The 19,976-nt window shown below is 45.2% G+C and overlaps 1 protein-coding gene and 1 pseudogene across 1 annotated transcript; one reads left to right on the top strand and one right to left on the bottom strand.

Moving 5' to 3' along the window:
- Window positions 1–1,803: 1,803 nt before the first annotated feature.
- On the bottom strand, window positions 1,804–2,610 carry LOC137298615 (uncharacterized). Its single transcript, XM_067830907.1, has one exon. The coding sequence runs from the start codon at window positions 2,608–2,610 to the stop codon at window positions 1,804–1,806; it is 807 nt and encodes a 268-aa protein (XP_067687008.1).
- A 501-nt stretch (window positions 2,611–3,111) lies between these two features.
- On the top strand, window positions 3,112–4,235 carry LOC137298614 (uncharacterized; annotated as a pseudogene).
- The last annotated feature ends 15,741 nt before the right edge of the window (window positions 4,236–19,976 follow it).

Below are 19,976 nucleotides of genomic sequence, written 5' to 3'. Positions count from 1 at the left end.
TCTGAAGTTATAAGGTTTGTTATTGGGATATAGGCGTTCACTGTCTGTACTTCTGATGGTAATGTATTTATCCATGTTGAGATTTTATCTTGGGATTTGGTAACAGGTATCCTAGACTGGAACTGAGGAGAGCTGTCCACAAATTGGAGTTTCCTTTGTCTAGGGACAAATTGACAATACACGTAATCACCACAATGTAAATTATGATGATTTGAGAGAAAAACACTGTTTCTGTTTTGGCCACTTTTCGACCTAGCAAAGTCCAACTTTCACCAGACCTGCTGCGTGAGAGAGGTTGTGTCTCTACTGTCTCTTCCATGATAAATGACGTTGAAAAGAGTTTACATTGTGCTTTTATACTGTTTCACATCTGCTTCTGGGATCCAAGAATTGTATTTTTTCGACTGAAGCCATTTCACTAAGACTTCTTTCCGTTTATTTCTGGTCCGTGTTTTGACAATGTCTTGAATTCTATACTCCTGATCTGGGTTCTCTATTACGGCTTGTAGCTCTGATGAATAAAACGCACCTTCAATAGGATCACCACCCCAGTCTTTCAACTTGTACATGTCATTGTCTTGTGACCAATATCTCCTGATGACCGTAAAGATTTCACCAGACCATTTCTCCTGGTATTCTCTGTCAAATGGTCTCCTAAGATGACTCACTCTGACCTTATCCCCCACCTTGAAGGTGAAGTTCTTTTTACTGAGTTTAAATGTCCGGGGTTGAATTAAATATTGAGAGAGTCGCACTTCATCTTCATTTTTATGAGTTACACTAGCAGGCGACTGTCCTAACATTCTGTGTTTGGTGTGGTTGTAACTCTTGACTACATCTTGTAAGATATCCACATACCTGTTTTTAAAGTGTTTCAACATGTAACGATACAGTCTCATTTTAATGGTTTTAATCACTCTCTCAGCATAAGGGGCTTTGGTTTCATTCAGTGTAAACAGCTGACTTACATTATGCTTTTTCAAAAAAGCTTTTACCCACTGATTCTTAAATTCTGAACCCATGTCGGTTTCCGTGTTTCGGTTTTCCATAAGTTGGTGAGGGCTTTCACCACTTCTTGACCTTTTGAAGACAGGAGTGGGAATTACCCACAAATAACGTGAAAATAGATCTATGATGACCAAGAGGTATTTGACCCCATCATTGTACTTTGCCAGTGATACCATGTCCATGAGATCAGACTGCCAGTGACTGTCTACACCTTCCACTATATACTTATTTCGTGGAAACTTTCTTCTGACCTTTCAACCATTTCTGAATTCGATGTAGACCAATTTTAAACTGACCCTCAGCTTTGACAGCGTCGTATAACTTCTGGGGTCCAGCATAACTACCAGGATGTTCTGGATCATAATAGATCCTGTTCAAGTAGTCTTCCCAAGGTGCCATCTCAAACTCAACTAAACATGACTCACATGCATCAATTCCTATTCCCCATCGTTTATCAAAGGGGCTAGCTTCAGCTAAGGGCTTAGGATAGGATCGAATCAATATATGTTTCAAGTCACTGTTCTGGGAGAATTTAGCCATGACAGCCTTTGTCATAATATCAAGACTGACAGTGTCCCACGCTTTCTGAGTAAAGCCTTTCACACATCGCCCAAGACGTTTTTGCTTTGCTGGTGAAGTTTCCTGTAGTATAGACTTTGCACTGTCCAAATCTCCAAAGTACATTGCTTTAGAGTACATGTAACACTGCTCAACACAATTAAATGTCATACCATTCAAGGTAAACACAGATGGATGAAAGTTGCTGAAGGGTGATTTCCATCCGTAGAAAAATAGTCAGTTACTCCACATGTCATATCCAGAAGGGTTGCAAAAAGAACACATAAGATATCCCATCTGGTTCTGATGATCCTCTTGTGCCATACAGGGAACCATGTTCTTCAGTTCGGGTACAAAGTCTGCCATCACTTCCACACAGTAACCTAATTTCTTCCACTGATCCATGGACAGCAGAATACCTTTGGCACGAGGAACCATAGACTGCATAGAGTTATCCCAACAACACTGTCGAATCTCTATCCCCGTACTATCCATGGTAACAAACACATTAGCTCCCAAATGCCATTGGGAGTTAGGTTTCCCTTCCTTGACAGCCTCTTCAATGGATCGAATAGCTCCAGGGAGTTCCATCCAGTGTTTCAAACTCAATACAATACCCCTCTTCGTTGGGTAGGCCATGCCACTCGGGTACACTTCATACTTTCTCACATGTATGCTCAAAACATCGTCCCATGTCTTGGCTGTCACATACACATTGTCACCTAGATGTAAATGGCATCTGGGATCCTGTAGTTCAGTCATCTCCTGATCTGTCTCATGTCCCAGTAATGTTAGGGCCTGTATCTCCCCGCATTCCTCTAGGGCTTTGCAAAACAGGGTGTATGCTTGAGGCCCTCGTCTACGTAACATGTTGAGTAACTCTCTGGCCCGGTCAAAGGACAGTTTCTCCATAATCTCCGCTTTCATGAGGCAGGTAAGGACGTTAAACTGCACGAGTTTGTCGACCACCTCTTCTACACGCTGTATGGCCTGCACGAGGTGAGAATAATTCTTCCTTAGGATCTCCCGGTGAACCGTTTCCATTTTCTGTCTTCAAAGTAAACAGCTACCAGAATCAGTAGAGTCAAGAACATAGACTGGAGAGGTTACGTTCTCTTTGGCAAGTGAAGTCGGAATGATCTGGAGGGCAGACTGGGGGACCTTATATGACCCAGCTGAATCTAAAAATAAGTTGTGGGGAATTCCATGTGACTCATACTCTAAATATAGACACACCTGGTGTTCACATAATAGATTTCCATATACAATAGAGAGGAGTGACTCATACTCTAAAAATAGACTCACAAGGTGTTGACACAATGGATCTCCATATACAATAGAGAGGAGTGACTCATGGTCTAAAAAGTAGATTTTGACTCTAAAAAAACTATGTCAAATGTGGGAGCATATAGGCCCCTATACTACTGCTGTTCATGGTTTCGGAAATCATCAGCTCTGTTCTTAGCTATCCCGGTTGCCGTTTCAGTTACCTATATTGTTATCGCCGGCAACTACTTTAAGAGTTACCCATGGTCCTCTGCAAAGATGGTCCCAAATACACTTGACGTTACAAACAGTTTGGCCACCTCCGGAGAAGAATTTCTATCTGAGAATGGTGTAAGAATATCCAAAGGTTCAAATCGAGACTTGACCTTGACCCCAATGTTGGATGGGAGACAATCCAAGATGGACACTCACCGTATGTCAAACACTAAGTATCTTATATACAGGTGTGCTAAATCTGATCTCTGTGGTGGATGGTCCGATAGACTAAAGGGCATTTTAATGGGTTTCTACATCTCCATAGCAACTCGGAGAAAGTTTGGTATCGACATTACATCCCTACCGTGTAACCTGACGTCATTCCTAATTCTGTTTCCTGGAATGAAGCCAGGTTTGAAGTGATAGGAGATGGCAGGTCAGCAGTTGTGTACAATGAGATGGGCAAAGTCAGTTTGATTAGCAAATCGAAAACTCTGAATGTTACCGCCTGGTTGAAACATGACATTGCATATTTTCTTGTCAATTTGGATTATGTTGATTCCCTCAAGGTCAACAGAGTTCATTGGAAAGAATTCTCATGGATGGAAAATAAGGGAAGGGACCAAGTCTTTGCCACAGCGTACAAGACTATATTTTCTTTATCAGCATCTTTGAAAGAAGCCTTATCACGGTTTCTATCAAGAGCTAAACCAAGGGGATCATCGAAGCTCGTTTGTGCACAGATTCGACTTTTTAAAAATCCTTCAAATCCAAATGACAATAAAAATCCTAGAGGAGCTACGATGCAAGATGTGCAAAAGATTTGGAACTTCTTTAGAAAGTTTAGTGATCCGTCAACATACAAAATATTTGTCACTTCCGACTCCGAAACTGTCATGCAACAAGCCGGGAAGTTATTTCCAAGCCAAATTATGGAAAGCGAAGGAAAGGTGTTTCATATGGAACTGGGCACTGATAGAAAATCACGTTGCGATGGATGGAAGAAGGTTATTCTGGACCAGCACGTGCTGATGTCGTGTGACGTTCTGGTGTTGACATTTAGTGGCGTAGGGCGGGTAGTCGCGTACGTCAGAGGGACGCCGAAAGGCCTTTACTGTATGGTCGAACATAAGCTGGTCAAGTGTTCGCCCAGCGAACTCCGTCCGCTGTTCAATGTGTACGGATAACTTTGTTATGTTCACCAGTCTGTTCAGTACATATACTCATGGACAAAATAAGGGAACACATAAAAGCAAAGATATTCTTTTTCTAGGTTTCGTTGAACGCTTTGTTTTCAACGAGTATATTCGTAATCGATCTTCCACATGTATGTCATGCTCCTTAGGTATGAAAAGGTTCCTTTAACACAACAATACTGTATTTCCAAAGCGACGGTATGGAAGCTTTGGACAACACACGCCGTGGCAGGATCACTGAGTCTGTGAGCCACGCTTTGGTGCTAGACTGGGTATACTGTGTTTGATATGCCTCATTTATGATATGCCTCCTTTATAATATTTATATATGTCAATTACATAAATCTTGGTAAGGCTATACGTGTTCAGTGGGTGAGAAAGTGAGTTGGAGTGAGCAATTACCCCGCTTTAAGCACTATTCTAGTCATATTAGAACATTGTACCAATGTGGGGAATCGAACCTGGGCCTTTGCCGTAACAACTTATACTGAAGCTTTTATCAGTAACAAGGCGTAGAGTGAAGAACTCCTCAAATGCTGTCTCGCAGTATGGACCCGCGAAGGTCCGAGGTAGAACTGATCTTCCGTAACCCATGCTTCTCATGACTAATATGCTTGTCGTAAGGGGCGACTAATGGGATAAGGTGGTCAGACTCGCTAACTTGGTTGACACGTCATCGGTTCCCAATTGCGTAGATCGATGCTCATGTTGTTGATCACTGTATTGTCTGGTCCAGGCTTGATTATTTACAGACCATTGCAATACTGCTGGAATATTGCTGAGTGCGTCGTAAAACTAAACTCACTCACTCTCTTATAGTATGACGTAAACGTGCAACACAACACACCAATAGCTGTCAGTAACGGTATAGCCTTGGGATACTCTAAAGGATTAATTTTGTAGCTCCAGTGACGTATCGGATGGAGCTGACGAAGATTCAAATGACAAATTCTGCTGTACTCCCACAGCACTGTAATTTTTTCATACAAATATTGATGAAATGATGAAATGATCAAATAATTAGGTTACTATGTGTGGAAATATCACGTGTATCGGTATCCTTTAAAGTAGTATAGGGAATGACAGTTCTGGACCACTTTCAAGAAATGTCTCTACAAAGCCTTATTTACTAAATAAGGCTTTGGTTGGGTCATTAGCTCTTGCTACTATTACCCCTACTACAAAAAGGTTGGGTGTCTATGAAACAGTTTACCGTGTGTTGGTAGGAGGTAACACTGTGCCGTACGGTACGATCAATAATTCTTCTCTTACAAAACCCCTACCCGGCCCATCCCTCAAGTAGTACAAGTTAGGTTCGTCGGCTTTCATATCCACTTTATCTATGTTGTAAGTTTTGACTGACCATATAGGATCGGTGGCCCGTTTACGGCTATCGCCCTCGTGTTCCCCCGGCTGGTATAGATACCTCACTAGGGCCCTATCTGGTATCTGTTTCTCCTTCCCACGCAATGGAGCGGCCGACTCTGCAACTATTGATTTTAGTTTGATAGCGTCTGCCGGTTTCTTACCGGTGAGACGGGTGACTTCATGGTTGATTGCCGACACCACCTTGGGTAACCTCGTGACCCATTCAGTCGATCGTTTTCCAGGGGTGGCCATCTCCCTAGCATACTGATAGCCAAACAAGCGCTCAGCCAAAGTCCTATTAAATCTCTCAACTATGGCTTGGCTGCGATGGGCTCCGGCTGTGCCACGCCTGACCTTTGTATCGTGTTTGGCTAGCAGTTGTGACACGGCACCCATGAACTCCCGTCCAGGGTCAACTTGCAGCTCTGTTGGCCACGTCAGCGGGCTGCGTTTATATATGCGTTCGAATCCTCTGGCTACCTGGGCCGAATCTTTCGTGGTCAAGGGTTCGGCTTCCTTGTAACGACTGGCTACGTCCACTACGGTTAAGGCATACTTGTACCTCTTGTCGTGGGGTAGGAACAGTAGGTCTGCCTGGTGAACGCTATTAGGTATGTTAATACCGAACCTCCTTCTAGGCACGTAGCGTGGTGCCGGCAAATAGATCTGCCACAGGGCTTGTTTTTCAAGCCACGCTTTGGCTTCCTCCGGGGGTACTCGCGCTATTTTAGCTAGCTTATCTACTGCGCTAGCTCCTTTCCAGTACCCACGCGGGCTGTAGTAAATAGCCTCAAATTTTTTCATGTCCATACGCGTATGTGTTTATCCCATCAATAGCTATCCAACGTTTCGTGTCCATAGGCGACAGGGACGTCTTGTTTATAGTCAGTCCGTATATCTTATGTCCATCACTTCTAAGTGTGTTCATTTTATGTCTAAAGGTACGGGTCTTGAACAGGGCTTCCTTGAATCTGGCGTGTTTGATGTGTTGTTTCACCACATACTTCTTAACCCCCTTAGCCTTCCGGATCTCACTATTGTCGGCTTTCAGTATGGAGTACATCTTAGGTCTCAAACCTATGTACTCGGCTATGGGCGTGCCAGCACACTCGTCCTTCATCTTACCTAGGACCTTTTTATTTACCGTACTGTGTATAGCATGGGTCTTAGGGTAGTCGCTGGTGTCGTGTAAATCGAGGTGTTTTTTCATGTCCTCGTACACGTCCTCGGTTCGAATCTCCATCAGCAGGGAATCCGTGTCAGTGTACAGCACTTCACACCTGGCACCGTACTGTTTCTTGAGCTCGTTGTAGTAAAAGTCGTACATCAGGTGTTTGGATAAATCGAGGATGCTCATCCCCACGTAAACAGGCCGGTTGAATTTTATGTGGCTTTTCTTCATGTGTAGGGCAACCAGGTTGTCTGTGAATATCTTACTACGGTTGAATGCCGGACTGGCTATCAATCTCCTGAGCTTGTCTTCTTCACTCGACCGAACCAGCTTCACGGTCACGCGTTTCCTCAGGTTCTCCATAGTCTTACCAAACACCGAGTTGTTCATGAGCTTGTAGAGATTTTTCTCAAAATCACTGGTGGCTTTTTTTCGTAGGTCTGTGTTCATTCTGATGTAGGGCTCCATCCATGGACTCTGGTCGAACATGAGCACCCTGTGTATTTTGGTCAGCCTCATACCCAACGACAGGTACAGCTGTAGGTTGCGATAGTGAACGATGTACTTGGTCTTATTCATTAAGTTAGGCACGAGTTTTTCAACGTCTGTCACACGCCCACCTGACAAGTTATGTTGGTACTCAGACATCCAGTCTGGGTTAACCCTCATACGTTCGGGGGCCAGGGGGTAGCTGTTGTGTGATGTGTGTAATTCCTTGGGATACTCTAAGTCAACCTCGAGGATATACCCTTTGTTCGAATCTGGTGCAACCCCCATAACATCAACGTGTGGTACCCATTCGAATCCCCCTGTAGGTAGATACTGGCTCATGGCCCAGCCGTACAGGTTGTTTGCGTCGAGGTAGAGAATGTGATTGGTTGGCTTGTTAGGATCGTAACCTTTCACGTATTGATTATTTGCTTTAGCGTATCGTTTGGATACCATGGAAATCCCACCTCGCAAGCCTTTCTCAATGAATAGGTGCATGTCGTAATCTGTGAGCAATTCCAAATTAACTCCGGTCTTTTTAAGCAAGGCGTCCCACGACAGACCTGGACTGGTGTAATACCATGCGGGGTCGAGTTTATACTGCTTTAAACATGTCCGCCTAAACGTTTCAAACACGTCGGCTAACAGCAGTACATCTGTCCTCAAGTACAGGTCGTGATAATCACCCAGGTTCTTACAACCCAGTTTATTCCATACGTTAGTCGCGTGCGAGTAATCATCTCGTGAGACGGACGCCTCATTCAGCTTGCTATAAAAGCAGTCAATAGGGGGTAGTCTGGTCTCGGTGAACTTGGCCCAACTATCCATGTACTCATAGGGGTACACACCCTTCCTCATAAGCAGGGGTCTAGTCTCGGCGTCTGTGTATCGATCGGTGATAGGGAAGGTATTGTTGGCCTTGACCAGACTGTCGAGTGACGACAGGAGGAACTGAAACGAGTCAATGAACCTAAGTCCGTTTAAGCTGAAGGAGATGTATCTCTCCATGTTGTTGGGGATGCACGTTATATTACCATCGATTTTCGCGATGGCCTGCATGATCAAGTGTGAGTCGTACCCTCTCAAGTTGTGAAAGACAATGGGGATGTTTATTGTCTTAGGGTTGATTTTAAGCTTGAGGTTGCACGCGTTGTGAGCGGCGCCTCTATACTTACCAGTTATGTGACAGTGATCTCTCACCGAATCACCGTTAAGTGGTGATTCACACACGTGACAGTTAGTGCTACTAGCGTGGGCTAGCCTGTCGACTCGGGTCAGACGCATGGGAGCGATTTTATACAATGCATTCCTAATAATTTTTTCTTCCTCCTGCAAACACTTTAGAAACCTTTCAGCCGCGTCAGGCCCCCTATACACTACCGGAGCTTTCGTTTCCCCGTCACAACGGACGACAATGTATCCAAACGAACAGGCTTTATGCTCTTGTGTTTTGTGGGTGAAGCTACCACTGGGAGCCTCGCCGGCGGCAGCCACTAAGGCTTCGAAGTCGGCGTATATAATATAAGGCACAGACATTTGATTCTTGTGGTTACTGAATTTTAGGATATTGTCACCTTCCTTAGGCATGTCGACTCGTATGGCCGTCTGCCCCACACCTTGACAATCATCCCGGTGGGATTCTAATAAATCAGCTCGGGTGAAGCCATGTAGGCATCGTACACAAAAGTGTTTTTCCCCATCGTGTTTCGACTGGTCGTGCAACAACCGGCTGAGATGTTTTATCCACGTGTAGTGATACTTTTCACCTCGTTGGATCATGAATATATTGATAACTTGGCGATCCTTCACCGGGCTGACCCTGTGTACTATTGTTGTGTTACCTTCGTGCCCAAAGACATTTATAGCCAGATTATTCTGTTTTTCTACTTTAGTGATCTGGGATATGGGGGTGGGTTCATCTATACCATCCCAGTTGAGCCCATCGTCTTGGGGATAGCTAGAAAGCCTATCTGAATGAGTGCCAGCTGGAAATAAGGCTGACCTGATAGCTAACCTCAGGCAATCGTTTCCTCTATTCTTAACGTTTACTATAGCATGTTTGTTCCTATAGTAGGGAGGCAAGGCTAGGTATGACCCGCCTCTGAACGGCACGTAGTTAGCTATGTCTAGATAGACATTATCGATTTTATCTACAGCCCACCCGGACCCCAAGTGTGTGTAGCGTTCTAGGTATTCTCGTATCTGCTGAAAACTGGTATCGATTGATGTATCAATGGTCTCTGTATGTGTGGCGACCTCTTGTTGACCTCGGAAGTAAGGCTGAACATATTCAGTGGTACTCCCAACCTGCTTATCGAGCGACATTTTCACTGTGATCTGAAACTTGATACTTCCTAGGTTATTTAGTTCCTGGTTGACCTTATCAGCTATCAGAGGCTTGATATCTGTAATGTCTATGTTTCTATCAACGTGCATGCGCCAACCTCTCAAATAGTTGCCTACAGCGCGCTCAGTGCGCACGAACTGTAGGTCAATAGCTCTATTCTGTCGTAATAATTCTACAAGCTGTGGTTTTCTCATACGGGAATACCCGCCTAAACCCAAATCGTGTGCCTCGGCTTTCAGTTGTTTTACAGTGGGAGGTTTTGCTACGGGGGCATGTGATAACAATGCGGTTAACCCGGCTCTCCCCAGGTTTGAATAACCCGTGTATCCAAGCTGTTTTGCTTGAGCTTTTAATTGTGTTACCGTAGGAGGGGCTTCTAAACCTAGTAATCTCAACAATGCTGACTTACGCATTCGAGAATACCCGATCACACCTCTCTGTTTTGCGACCCTCTTCAGCTCGCGCACAGTAGACATAGTGTTTACACCTAAGAGAACCAATGTCTAATTGCTTCACAGTAAAGGGAGGTAACCCTTTCACGCACTGGAGTCTATCTTGAGCAGTCGCCTACGTTCTTTTATGTAGCCTTTTTTATTCTCGTAGATGAGTTGATGTCTGACTACGTTCGCTCCGTGAGCTTTACATAGACAGTAGTGTCCTTTAACCCCGATACCACACACAGAACACGTGTAGTTAGGACTTCCCATATGGAAACAACAGAACCCCTGATTCCTGCATTTCCTACCACAGGCCTCGGTCTTCCCCATAAGTATGTATTCGCATCGGTATGGAGCGGGTCTCATGTTTACTTATATAGATATTTTAATTTAATTGCTTCGCAACCAACGCAGTAGCTGCTATACCCAACACTATGAAGCCCAGTTCACGATTCATTTGTCCCTTGGATGGTGTGTAGTACTGAGTGAGTGTGGGTTTATTGAGCGGTTCCAATTGTTTACCAGTTAGTAGATAGTATTCTTTCATTGCTTCATCGACATCGTAGAATGTTTTAATGGCATGGTTTTCACGCTTGAGTTGTTCGTTAATAAAATCGATCCTCTGGAGGCGTTTTTTAACGTACTCGTCCTGTGCTCTTTGTAATTTCTCAGTAGCGAGATCGTGTCGCTTCCTTTCTTCCTGTATTTCAGCCGCGTGATCATCTCGTAGTTTCGAGAAGAGGAAATTACTCCCGGAAAATGCCAGGGCATTCACTAACGCCCCACCGACCATCATAGCAATCGTGGCCATCCCTATATTTAGTTCATTATATTATCAGGTATTATTCCTTGTTTTACTAGGATGTCTTTTGTGGCCATCGCCATACCAAGGTTCATTATGAGCATACCCATATCCTGCAGGTTGAAATCTAGCTTGATAGTTGGTTGTTTAAGCACCATTTTAGTCAACCGAGCGTACCCTACTGCTAGACTGGCTACCACTGTGGCGTGGTATGCGTCGTTGACGAACGTTTTCCCCTCAGGCATTATGTATATGATATAAAATATTAAAATTATAACATGATATGCGGGTCGACAGTGGGGGTGGGGGGCTCACTGTTGGGTGGGGGCTCACTGTGGGAGGGTACCCCCACGTATAACCACGAGATAGCAAAGGCAGCAGTTACACCTACAACCAACAACAGTCGGGGGTTGGTCACTTTATGTTGGTTACACCACCGTTTTTTACCGGCAGCTACTCTCTTAGGATTCTTCTGTCTGGTTACTGTTTGTGAAGGGGTCACTTCCCTCACTGTGGGGGTTTCCCCCAGTGGGGTTTCCCTCACTGTTGGGGGTTCCTGTGAAGGGGTCACTTCCATCACTGTGGGGGGTATCACCTCGGGAGCAGCATCCATCTATACTATTATTATTAGTTTTTCTCTCAAATTGACAATGTTTTGCCGTGATAATCGCCGCCGTCACTGGAGCCAACAACATGCCATATTTGTGGTACAGCCCGCAGCTGATAGAGCTCACGGCGTGTTCGATAAAAGGGTCTTTCTCGAGGTCTTCCCACAGGTAAAGTCGGCGCTCTGGTGGAATGGGAAAGAAGTATGATACAATACCGGTGTATATCTGGGTCATAGCCGATCCTATTGTCTTTGTCATTTCTGCTCCGAGCCGGGACTCGTATCTAGCGTACAGCTTATCGATTTCTTCGGCTGACATTTTGTGAATTTTATCCGGAGTGTAGTCTCCAAAGTAATGTTTGGCTTTGCCGCCAACAGCCAACGCCACCAGTTTCTCTCGCTTGTCATCAGTGGGGCCTGCCGGCGGCGTGGGGGAACCCTCCACAGACAATTGTTCGAGCAATTCCTCACACTCCATCTTATAATATAACAAGTAAGATTTAGTTTTAACTATATAATACCCGATGCAGACAAAACACAGAGAAATGAAGGTTAAGTTGCACACGACAAATACTTCAAATATCATAGCTATGCTTAGCATTTGCTTAGCTTTAGCTTAGCTTTGCTTAACTTTGCTTAGCTTTGCTTAGCTTTGCTTAGCATACTATATATGCTACTGGTTGGTCGGTCTTGAGCACGAGCTTAGCGTGTTTAGTTTCAGCGAGCTGTTTCTTCACCCGTTCCCGTTCTAATTTGCTCATCACATCGTTCTCTCTCAAACACTCCTCAAACGAATCCCTGTCCTTGCAGTGAAATAAGGCCACCCATCGCGTCTGCTCCCTGAGGTCTTTCAACACCGAGTTGAACTTCTGCGTTAGCACCCAGACGCTGTGATTTGCATGCCGGCCGGAGAAGGCCAGGTACGATAGCATGTCTCTCTTTTTTGTTATCTCGCGATTAGCGCTGCAGTCGTCCAGTATGAACAGCTTCGGTTCCCCCTTAAATTTCTCGTGGAGAGCTTTCAACCAGTCCTGCAGGCGTGTTCCAGGGTCGATTTTGTGTACGTCCGGGTCCGTCATCACCCAAGGTCGCGCGTACGTTTTATTCATGCTCAGAGTAGGGCACATGATAACGATGTTATCGAACACATCCTTGTAGTAACCCTCCAACATATCCAACACGAAAACGGTCTTCCCACAGCCAGTCTGCCCGCACACTATGGCGCAGTGTGGGTCAGTGGGTAGTTGTGGGTACCCCTGGGGGGTGTGGGGGTCTCCCCCACTAGTAGATGGCTTGCACGAATCTCCCATTGTCTATATTAAGTTGCGCGTCCATAATAACGTACAGATATAATTTCAACTTACCAGCGGATTGAGCCTTCTTAGTAATCTGGATGGTTATCCCTTCGCTGCCGTTATCTATACGGCGCCCGCTACCCCGTGCAGTTTATCATCATCCGTGGATCGCATGTCCAACCATAGGGCGTACTTGGTGGTTAGGTATTCACCGATCTGCACGGAGCCTAGGTCCAGGTCCTTTGTTATGTAGTCCCCCACTGGTAGCTTTTTTATCTCATCCCACTGCTGGTGTGGTCTCATACCATGACTGAACAGCTGGTTGGGCACGCCCTCGATGGTCACTTCCACCTTTTCAATCTCGGGGTTGAAAAACTTCTCGCTGTCCCTCCGGAATGGATCGTAATACTCCACGGGGACGACCAGGATACCTTTCATCGATCGCGCCGGCACGTTCAGGTTGATATTCCACACAGTGTCGCTCTTATCTCGCACGACTGATCTATGCCTCAGTACGCGATCGTACAGGATAGCCATCTTCCCAGAGTACTGGCTTCGAACCTGCCTGGCCAGCTCCGGGCTAGTGACCATGTCGAACTCCAGAGAGATGTTGTCTATGGCATAACTGGCCTCATCACCGTTCGGCGTACGCACTACTTTGCTATAGTCGTTAAACGTGAGCTCGTATTCGAGCCTATCACCCAGCGCGGCCTGGTAAAACGGCGCGTGTCCCGTGAGCAACTCGAAGTCGAGCGGCACGCAGAATCGATTCCCGTATGCTCGAGCGATGGCCTTTTCACCGTCCGATAGCTTGTCTTGCTGGTCTTGCGTGAAGACATACCCTATGCTCGCCCGGGTTGATTTGCTGATGCCCTGGTACACATCATTGACTCGTTCTCCCTCGCTTTTCCAGAGATCCCTGTAGCAGTGAAACACGTCGCTGTCGTCGATACTCAGCACCTCGTTACCGCTGATCTTGACGGTCGTTTTCTTAATGATAGCTCGACCCACGTTCCGCACTAGCTCGCGTTTGTCGTTGTTGGAGGTCAACGTGATATTGAACGCCAGTCGAACAGTGCCTGGTACAATGAGGTCATTCTCACCAAGGTTTGGAAATCTAACCAGCAGAGTTTGATTCTGGTCTATCTTGCTGGGATTGTTGGTGATGGTCACCGACTGGCGCACGGCTCTGGCTCCTAATGGCTCTCTCAATCTTCTGAAAGGATCTATTTTTCTGCCGTACATTGTTATATAAAAGAAATATATTTTTAATACTAATGGATGAAGACATAGATATGACGGAGATGCCGGGCGCTAGTGCCCAGGCATTCGATGATGAGCAGGAGACCTCATTTACTAGTTCACCATTGAACCAAGAACTCTTGGAAACAACGGTAAATGATTATTACGAAAGTTTAAGAAGAGATAAAAACTACGTTGAACCACAGGGTCGATACCATAAGAATTTTTTTATTGATACAAAGGGTGTTCTACGCCTTAAGTCTGACCCAGGGGTTGACCTCTTTAACAAGAGCAATAAAAAACCACTGGCCTTGTCAACTCTAGCCAGCCGCCATGGTGTCGAATTTATCCGTAAAAATCTAAACATGAATGATTACAGTGGTGCAATACCTAAGGCCGTTAAAGAAGATCTGCAAGCTACCAGATCCCACCTCACCATTAGAGATGAAATGACACCACAGCGTGCTACAGAAGCCTCGGACAGCATAGAAAAACTGTTGAGCACCTACTGGGACAAACCGTTACCGGGGTTTGACTTTCCGGTAAGGGAACTGCGCGGCTTAGACGAAGCCGTGAAACGCGTGCGTGGAGAACTCGTGAACAACATGGGGAAACTGAACGAAATCAACGAGCACATCGCTAGGGAAAAAACCAAACTCAACGAAACTGAAAACGATGATATGAAGCGTCGTATCAATGAACGACTATGTGATTTAGAAGACGAGAGACGTACACGATTGGAATCCGCTTCCTCGAATCGTGAACAGCTTCGATCCCAGATCAGTCGTATTCGGGAAACAATCGATAGAATACTGAACGAGGATACAACTTTAGCCAACAGGATTCGGATATTGTTCCGGGAGCAAGGGATCACCATCGCCAGCATTCTGACTGCATTGGGTTTCATTATATCAACCCTGGTGGTGTCACTGGTGGGGGGAACCCCCACACCTGCCGGCGGGGGAACTCCCACTCCCACAGGCGGTGGTGTTAAAGACTGGATAAAAAAACTCGGGGAAGGCCTAGCTAAACTGGCTGGTAAAGCCGCCGAAGCCCTTCCCGGCATCCTGGGTAGCATCGTCTCGTGGTTGTTGAGCACTCTGTCTAAAACTGCCATGTGGCTCAGTCAAAACCTGTGGGCAGCCATCGTCGCCGTGGCGGGTCTGGTGTACGTAGCGGCTAAGAAATCTTTAACCAAATAAGTCCCAAAGTTACCCCACCAACCACCAGGGCCGTTTTATTATCAATATGCTGCTGATAGGGGGGTACCCCCACATGTATATGGGTGTGTGTGGGGGGCACATGAATTTTAGGCTCCGGAGGTGGCGCCACTATACCCTTTTCACGTGGTGGGATGTGTGGGATACAGGGGGTGTTAATATCGGGGTTGATACCCAACTTTTGGTCCGCCGTGGCTATGACTATTTTGTTGTTATAACCCACCACTTTTTTTATTCTCAGTTGCATATCACTCGGAGCCATGTACAACCCCACGCCGAATACGTAATTGACTTTCGATCTGGCGTATTCTAACACGTTTTGGTAACGGTCGATGGCCCTCGGGAGATCAACTGGAGAATTGATAGCATCCTCAACGTTGGAAACGAACTGTTTCTGAGCGTCGTAAGCAGTTCCCTTACCGAGGATGTTGGAACGCGTCATAGACTGCGCACCCAACAGCGCCCACACGTACGTTCGAATCGAGTCGTTCAAGCGTATTGTACCAGCACGAGTGAATTCTTTCAATGTTTTTGAAATCATTTTAGTCCAGGCTGTGGCTGCATCAGGATTGGTTTGTTTTATACAGCTGACATGGATCTTTTCATTCGTTGTGGGACCTGTAAATGTATGACGGTTTGGGTTGTATGAACCATCTTTAGAACCGGCCTGATATGTTCCGGACCTGTAGAAGTACACGAGAACTATACCGAGACCATGGTTCACACCAGGAAGGCGAAAGTCTTTATTCGTTGGAATCTCAAACTCCCCACAAATACGTTCATAAGCGCGTCTATCATAGGGGTTATTCGTCATACTCCACGCTTTATCTTGGGGAAGAGGAGCACTTATTTCCTTCAATATTCGTCTCGTTTGATAATAAATATGAAACAAAATAACCGCCTTACTCAGTTCATCTATACCGTAGTCTGGTGTCACACCCGACCCTGTCGTCGCACACCACACAGCAAAGTTGAGTTGGTTCTGCCAAAACTGCATTGGGTTTTGATTCCAGTTTACCACCGCCTGCGCGTTATTAACGGACACGATATAGTTTTCAAAGATATTAATAAAGGTTGTTTTAAACCCCGTACCATCTGCATTCACCACGATTTTCAAGTGTGCTAAATCCATATTATAATATATAAATTATATATTATAATATGTACATAACACTTCCAGGGATAACGAGCGGTGAGGCCGTTCAGCTGACGCACGCGATCGATAACACGTCAGGTCAACTCGAAGTCGCACTCTGCGATATCACCTACCTACCGCAATGGACTAACATCAACGCCAGCAACAATAAGCTGTTCGTCAGTGGAACTCGCAGTCAGATAACTGACGGCTACTACAGCGTGTGCTCTCTAAACGACGAGGTCTTCAAACCCCTGGGAGCCGAACTCAAGATGAACGACTCAAACGGTACAGTGGTGTTAATCAACAACGGAAGAAACCCCTTGAGGCTCGGCCGACCATTAGCGAGGATACTCGGTATGTCTCCTGACGAGATAAAACCAACAACAACCGTCACAGGCACGAAGTTACCCGACCTAGTTACGTACCGAGAGCTGTACATTCATCTCGATCAGGTGAGCACAACGTATAACATTCAAGGAGGTCACCCTTCCACTATACTGAGAGCAGTGCCGGTAAAAACTGAGAAATACAACGACGGTAGAACCGAGTCGTTTTCACCACGGCAGTATAAGAGATTAACCCAGGGCAACATACCTGAGCTGACAATATCGGTGTTAGATATAAATCATAATCCTGTAAATATAGGATACCTCAGCTTAACGCTTCATGTAAAATGACCAGCGCACAAGGGCCCGGAGTGAAAAAATGCGTCAATATCGGGATCTCCGACCTCGGAGACACGCGCGGTTTCGACGCTCCCGGAGTAGATGGTAAATCGTACGCCTTGCAACTGAAAAACAACATTTACAAACGCGTTGAAATCCCCTCCGGTGGAACCCTAAGTGATATGATAGATACCACAAGAGCAACAGTCAACACTAAGTACGCCCTTGTCAACACCGGTGATAATAATTGGATAATATACCCATCGTTCGGGGGTAAACTGTTCGACTTAGACGATGTTGAGAGCACTACCGTCGTCCAAAACAAACCATATATGCTCGTCTTCACCGAAGATAACAAGTGGGTGTTGTTACCCGATAACGACGACTGGTTTCTCAATATTAGACTCGTCTCCCCTTACGTGTTTACGGATAACAAAGACAACCACCTAAACAAAGTCGTGAACAATGGAGCCCTGCTCGTGGCTTACGTCCCAACTCAGAGACATAGCGTAGTCGTCAGCCCAGTCAACACTATGGCAGCCCACATGCTATCGAGTAAACCAGCCATACAAAACGTGAAATTGCAGTTGGTGTCTGAATTCGAAGGTGTGGTCACTATACTAGAGAGTCTACCGGCAAACTCAACACTGATCATCAAAGTCTACCTACAGGAACCATCGGGGAATGATGTCGAGATCGTGAAGGGGATCAAACTCGGGTGGGTGAAACGACACCAGTATCAAGTTTGCAACGTTTACGTGCGGGTGGGTGTCGGCTCCAACACCAGTCTGCAGGGGGTCAACGTGATCGTGGAAAACAAGATATCACTAATCAATATCTTCCTGCCTGACAACATACACTTCATGGGTATGAAGTTAACCCCTGAATTATTATCAGAAAACCAGTTGGAAATTATATCGTAATAGTATAATAATGACCAGTCATCGTCCCAACACTACGCTTAACGACCTAGGAGATACGGAGGGATTCGATCAGCCTGGTGAGGAAGATGAATTATACATCCTGCACTTCAAAGACAACGTGTACAGACGGGTGTCGTTATCAGATTTAAAAGAGCCTAAATGGCTGATCAACTTAACAATCACCTCACCTTATATCACATTAAAAGAAGAAAAGGGGGGGTACATCTCTAAGATTAGGAATAACGGTATCTTGCCCGGGGATTTCATTACGGAGAATAACGCAACAGTCTCGATAGATTCTTATATTGGAGAAAAAAGTAGGTTAAGTTCTGACACAGAAAGTAAATTAACATTTAGCAGTAAGTTTTTTTTACCCAAGGAGCATCTTGATCAAATAAACTACCTCTACACAATCATCATAGAAGTCGTCTTTACGTATTTTAACCAGGAAAACTCCTCGAAAGGACGCCAAATTTTACCCGGGTTGACAATACACTGGTATAACGAACACGTAGGTCAATATTGCCGTATTGTTATACAACGGGATACCCCCATGGGTCCTATAAACCGCTTAATAAGCCTCCCTGGGGTTTTTATTACAACAGAAAAGTCTATTGGCTTCACACCTATTATCCTTAATTATGATCTATCCCTTGTAGGCTTCAAATTCATTCGTGAAATATTAACTGAAACCCAATTAAAATATTTTTCAAAATATATATTATAGATGGGTCTGTACCCAGTCGTAGAGGAAGTAGCGAAGACGCTGGAAACCGTAGATGGGTTCCGCTTGAGACAGTTATGTGATGTGAAACGTCAACTAGAACAAGACCGTGACACGCGGAAAGCATTATGTAAAAAGTACAATAGAGCTTTCAATATCGTGGACGGGGTTGACACTACCCTTATGGCAACCAGCATGGGACTAGGGGCGGCAGGCGTTGGGTTGTTGGCTACCATCGTGGCTGCACCTATAGTGCTAGGTATTGAAATAACGGCTGGGGTGGCAGGGTTGGCAGGGTTGGCGCTTAAGTTAGTATCACGCAGACTTAATCGTAAGGCATTGAAACACGACGAGATCAGGGTTCTGGCCGAAGCAAAGCTGAACACAGTGAGTGAGCGAACTTCCACGGCACTCTCTGACAGTAAGATCTCAGAAGAGGAGTTTCGTTCAATCCTATCTGAACTCAAAAAATATAACGGAATGAAACAAGATATTCGGTCCAAGTCTCGTAAGTCTGCTATCAGCGAGGACGAGAAAAAAAAGTACATAGAACAGGGGATACAAAAAGCCCAGCAAGCCTTTATTATGAACACCAAAGAGATCGTAGGCGGTTCACGTTAAACTGTTTCATCGATATAAACATAACATAGGGGAACACGAGGGCGATAGCCGTAAGCGGGCCACCGATCCTATATGGTCAGTCAAAACTTACAACATAGATAAAGTGGATATGAAAGCCGACGAACCTAACTTGTACTACTTGAGGGATGGGCCGGGTAGGGGTTTTGTAAGAGAAGAATTATTGATCGTACCGTACGGCACAGTGTTACCTCCTACCAACACACGGTAAACTGTTTCATAGACACCCAACCTTTTTGTAGTAGGGGTAATAGTAGCAAGAGCTAATGACCCAACCAAAGCCTTATTTAGTAAATAAGGCTTTGTAGAGACATTTCTTGAAAGTGGTCCAGAACTGTCATTCCCTATACTACTTTTAACATTGAACAGATGACATTCCGACTGGAAAACAAGACTGATCTGGAAATGTTTAGGCATATTCCGGAATATTCATGACTTGTATATTCTGACCTTGGTTCTGGAAGCTGTTTTCATATAATCAGGGGAGACAATCTCGCATTATATCTCACAGGACTATGTGAGCATGCCTTGCTGCATCATGCAAATACTAGATAAAGCAAATATATGTATTGCTTTTGAAGTGGTTTTTTTCAGTTTGTTTTTCTGCTTACTTATTGAACGAGCATCATGTGTGTGTGTGTGTGTGTGTGTGTGTGTGTGTGTGT

The sequence above is a fragment of the Haliotis asinina genome, chromosome 10 (assembly GCF_037392515.1).
Source record: "Haliotis asinina isolate JCU_RB_2024 chromosome 10, JCU_Hal_asi_v2, whole genome shotgun sequence".
NCBI lineage: Eukaryota > Metazoa > Mollusca > Gastropoda > Lepetellida > Haliotidae > Haliotis > Haliotis asinina.
This window is presented reverse-complemented; position numbering and strand designations above follow the sequence as displayed.

Bases quoted from the DNA above. Each gene is read 5' to 3' on its own strand.
- LOC137298615 (XM_067830907.1), bottom strand. From the start codon at position 2,610: ATGGAAACGGTTCACCGGGAGATCCTAAGGAAGAATTATTCTCACCTC.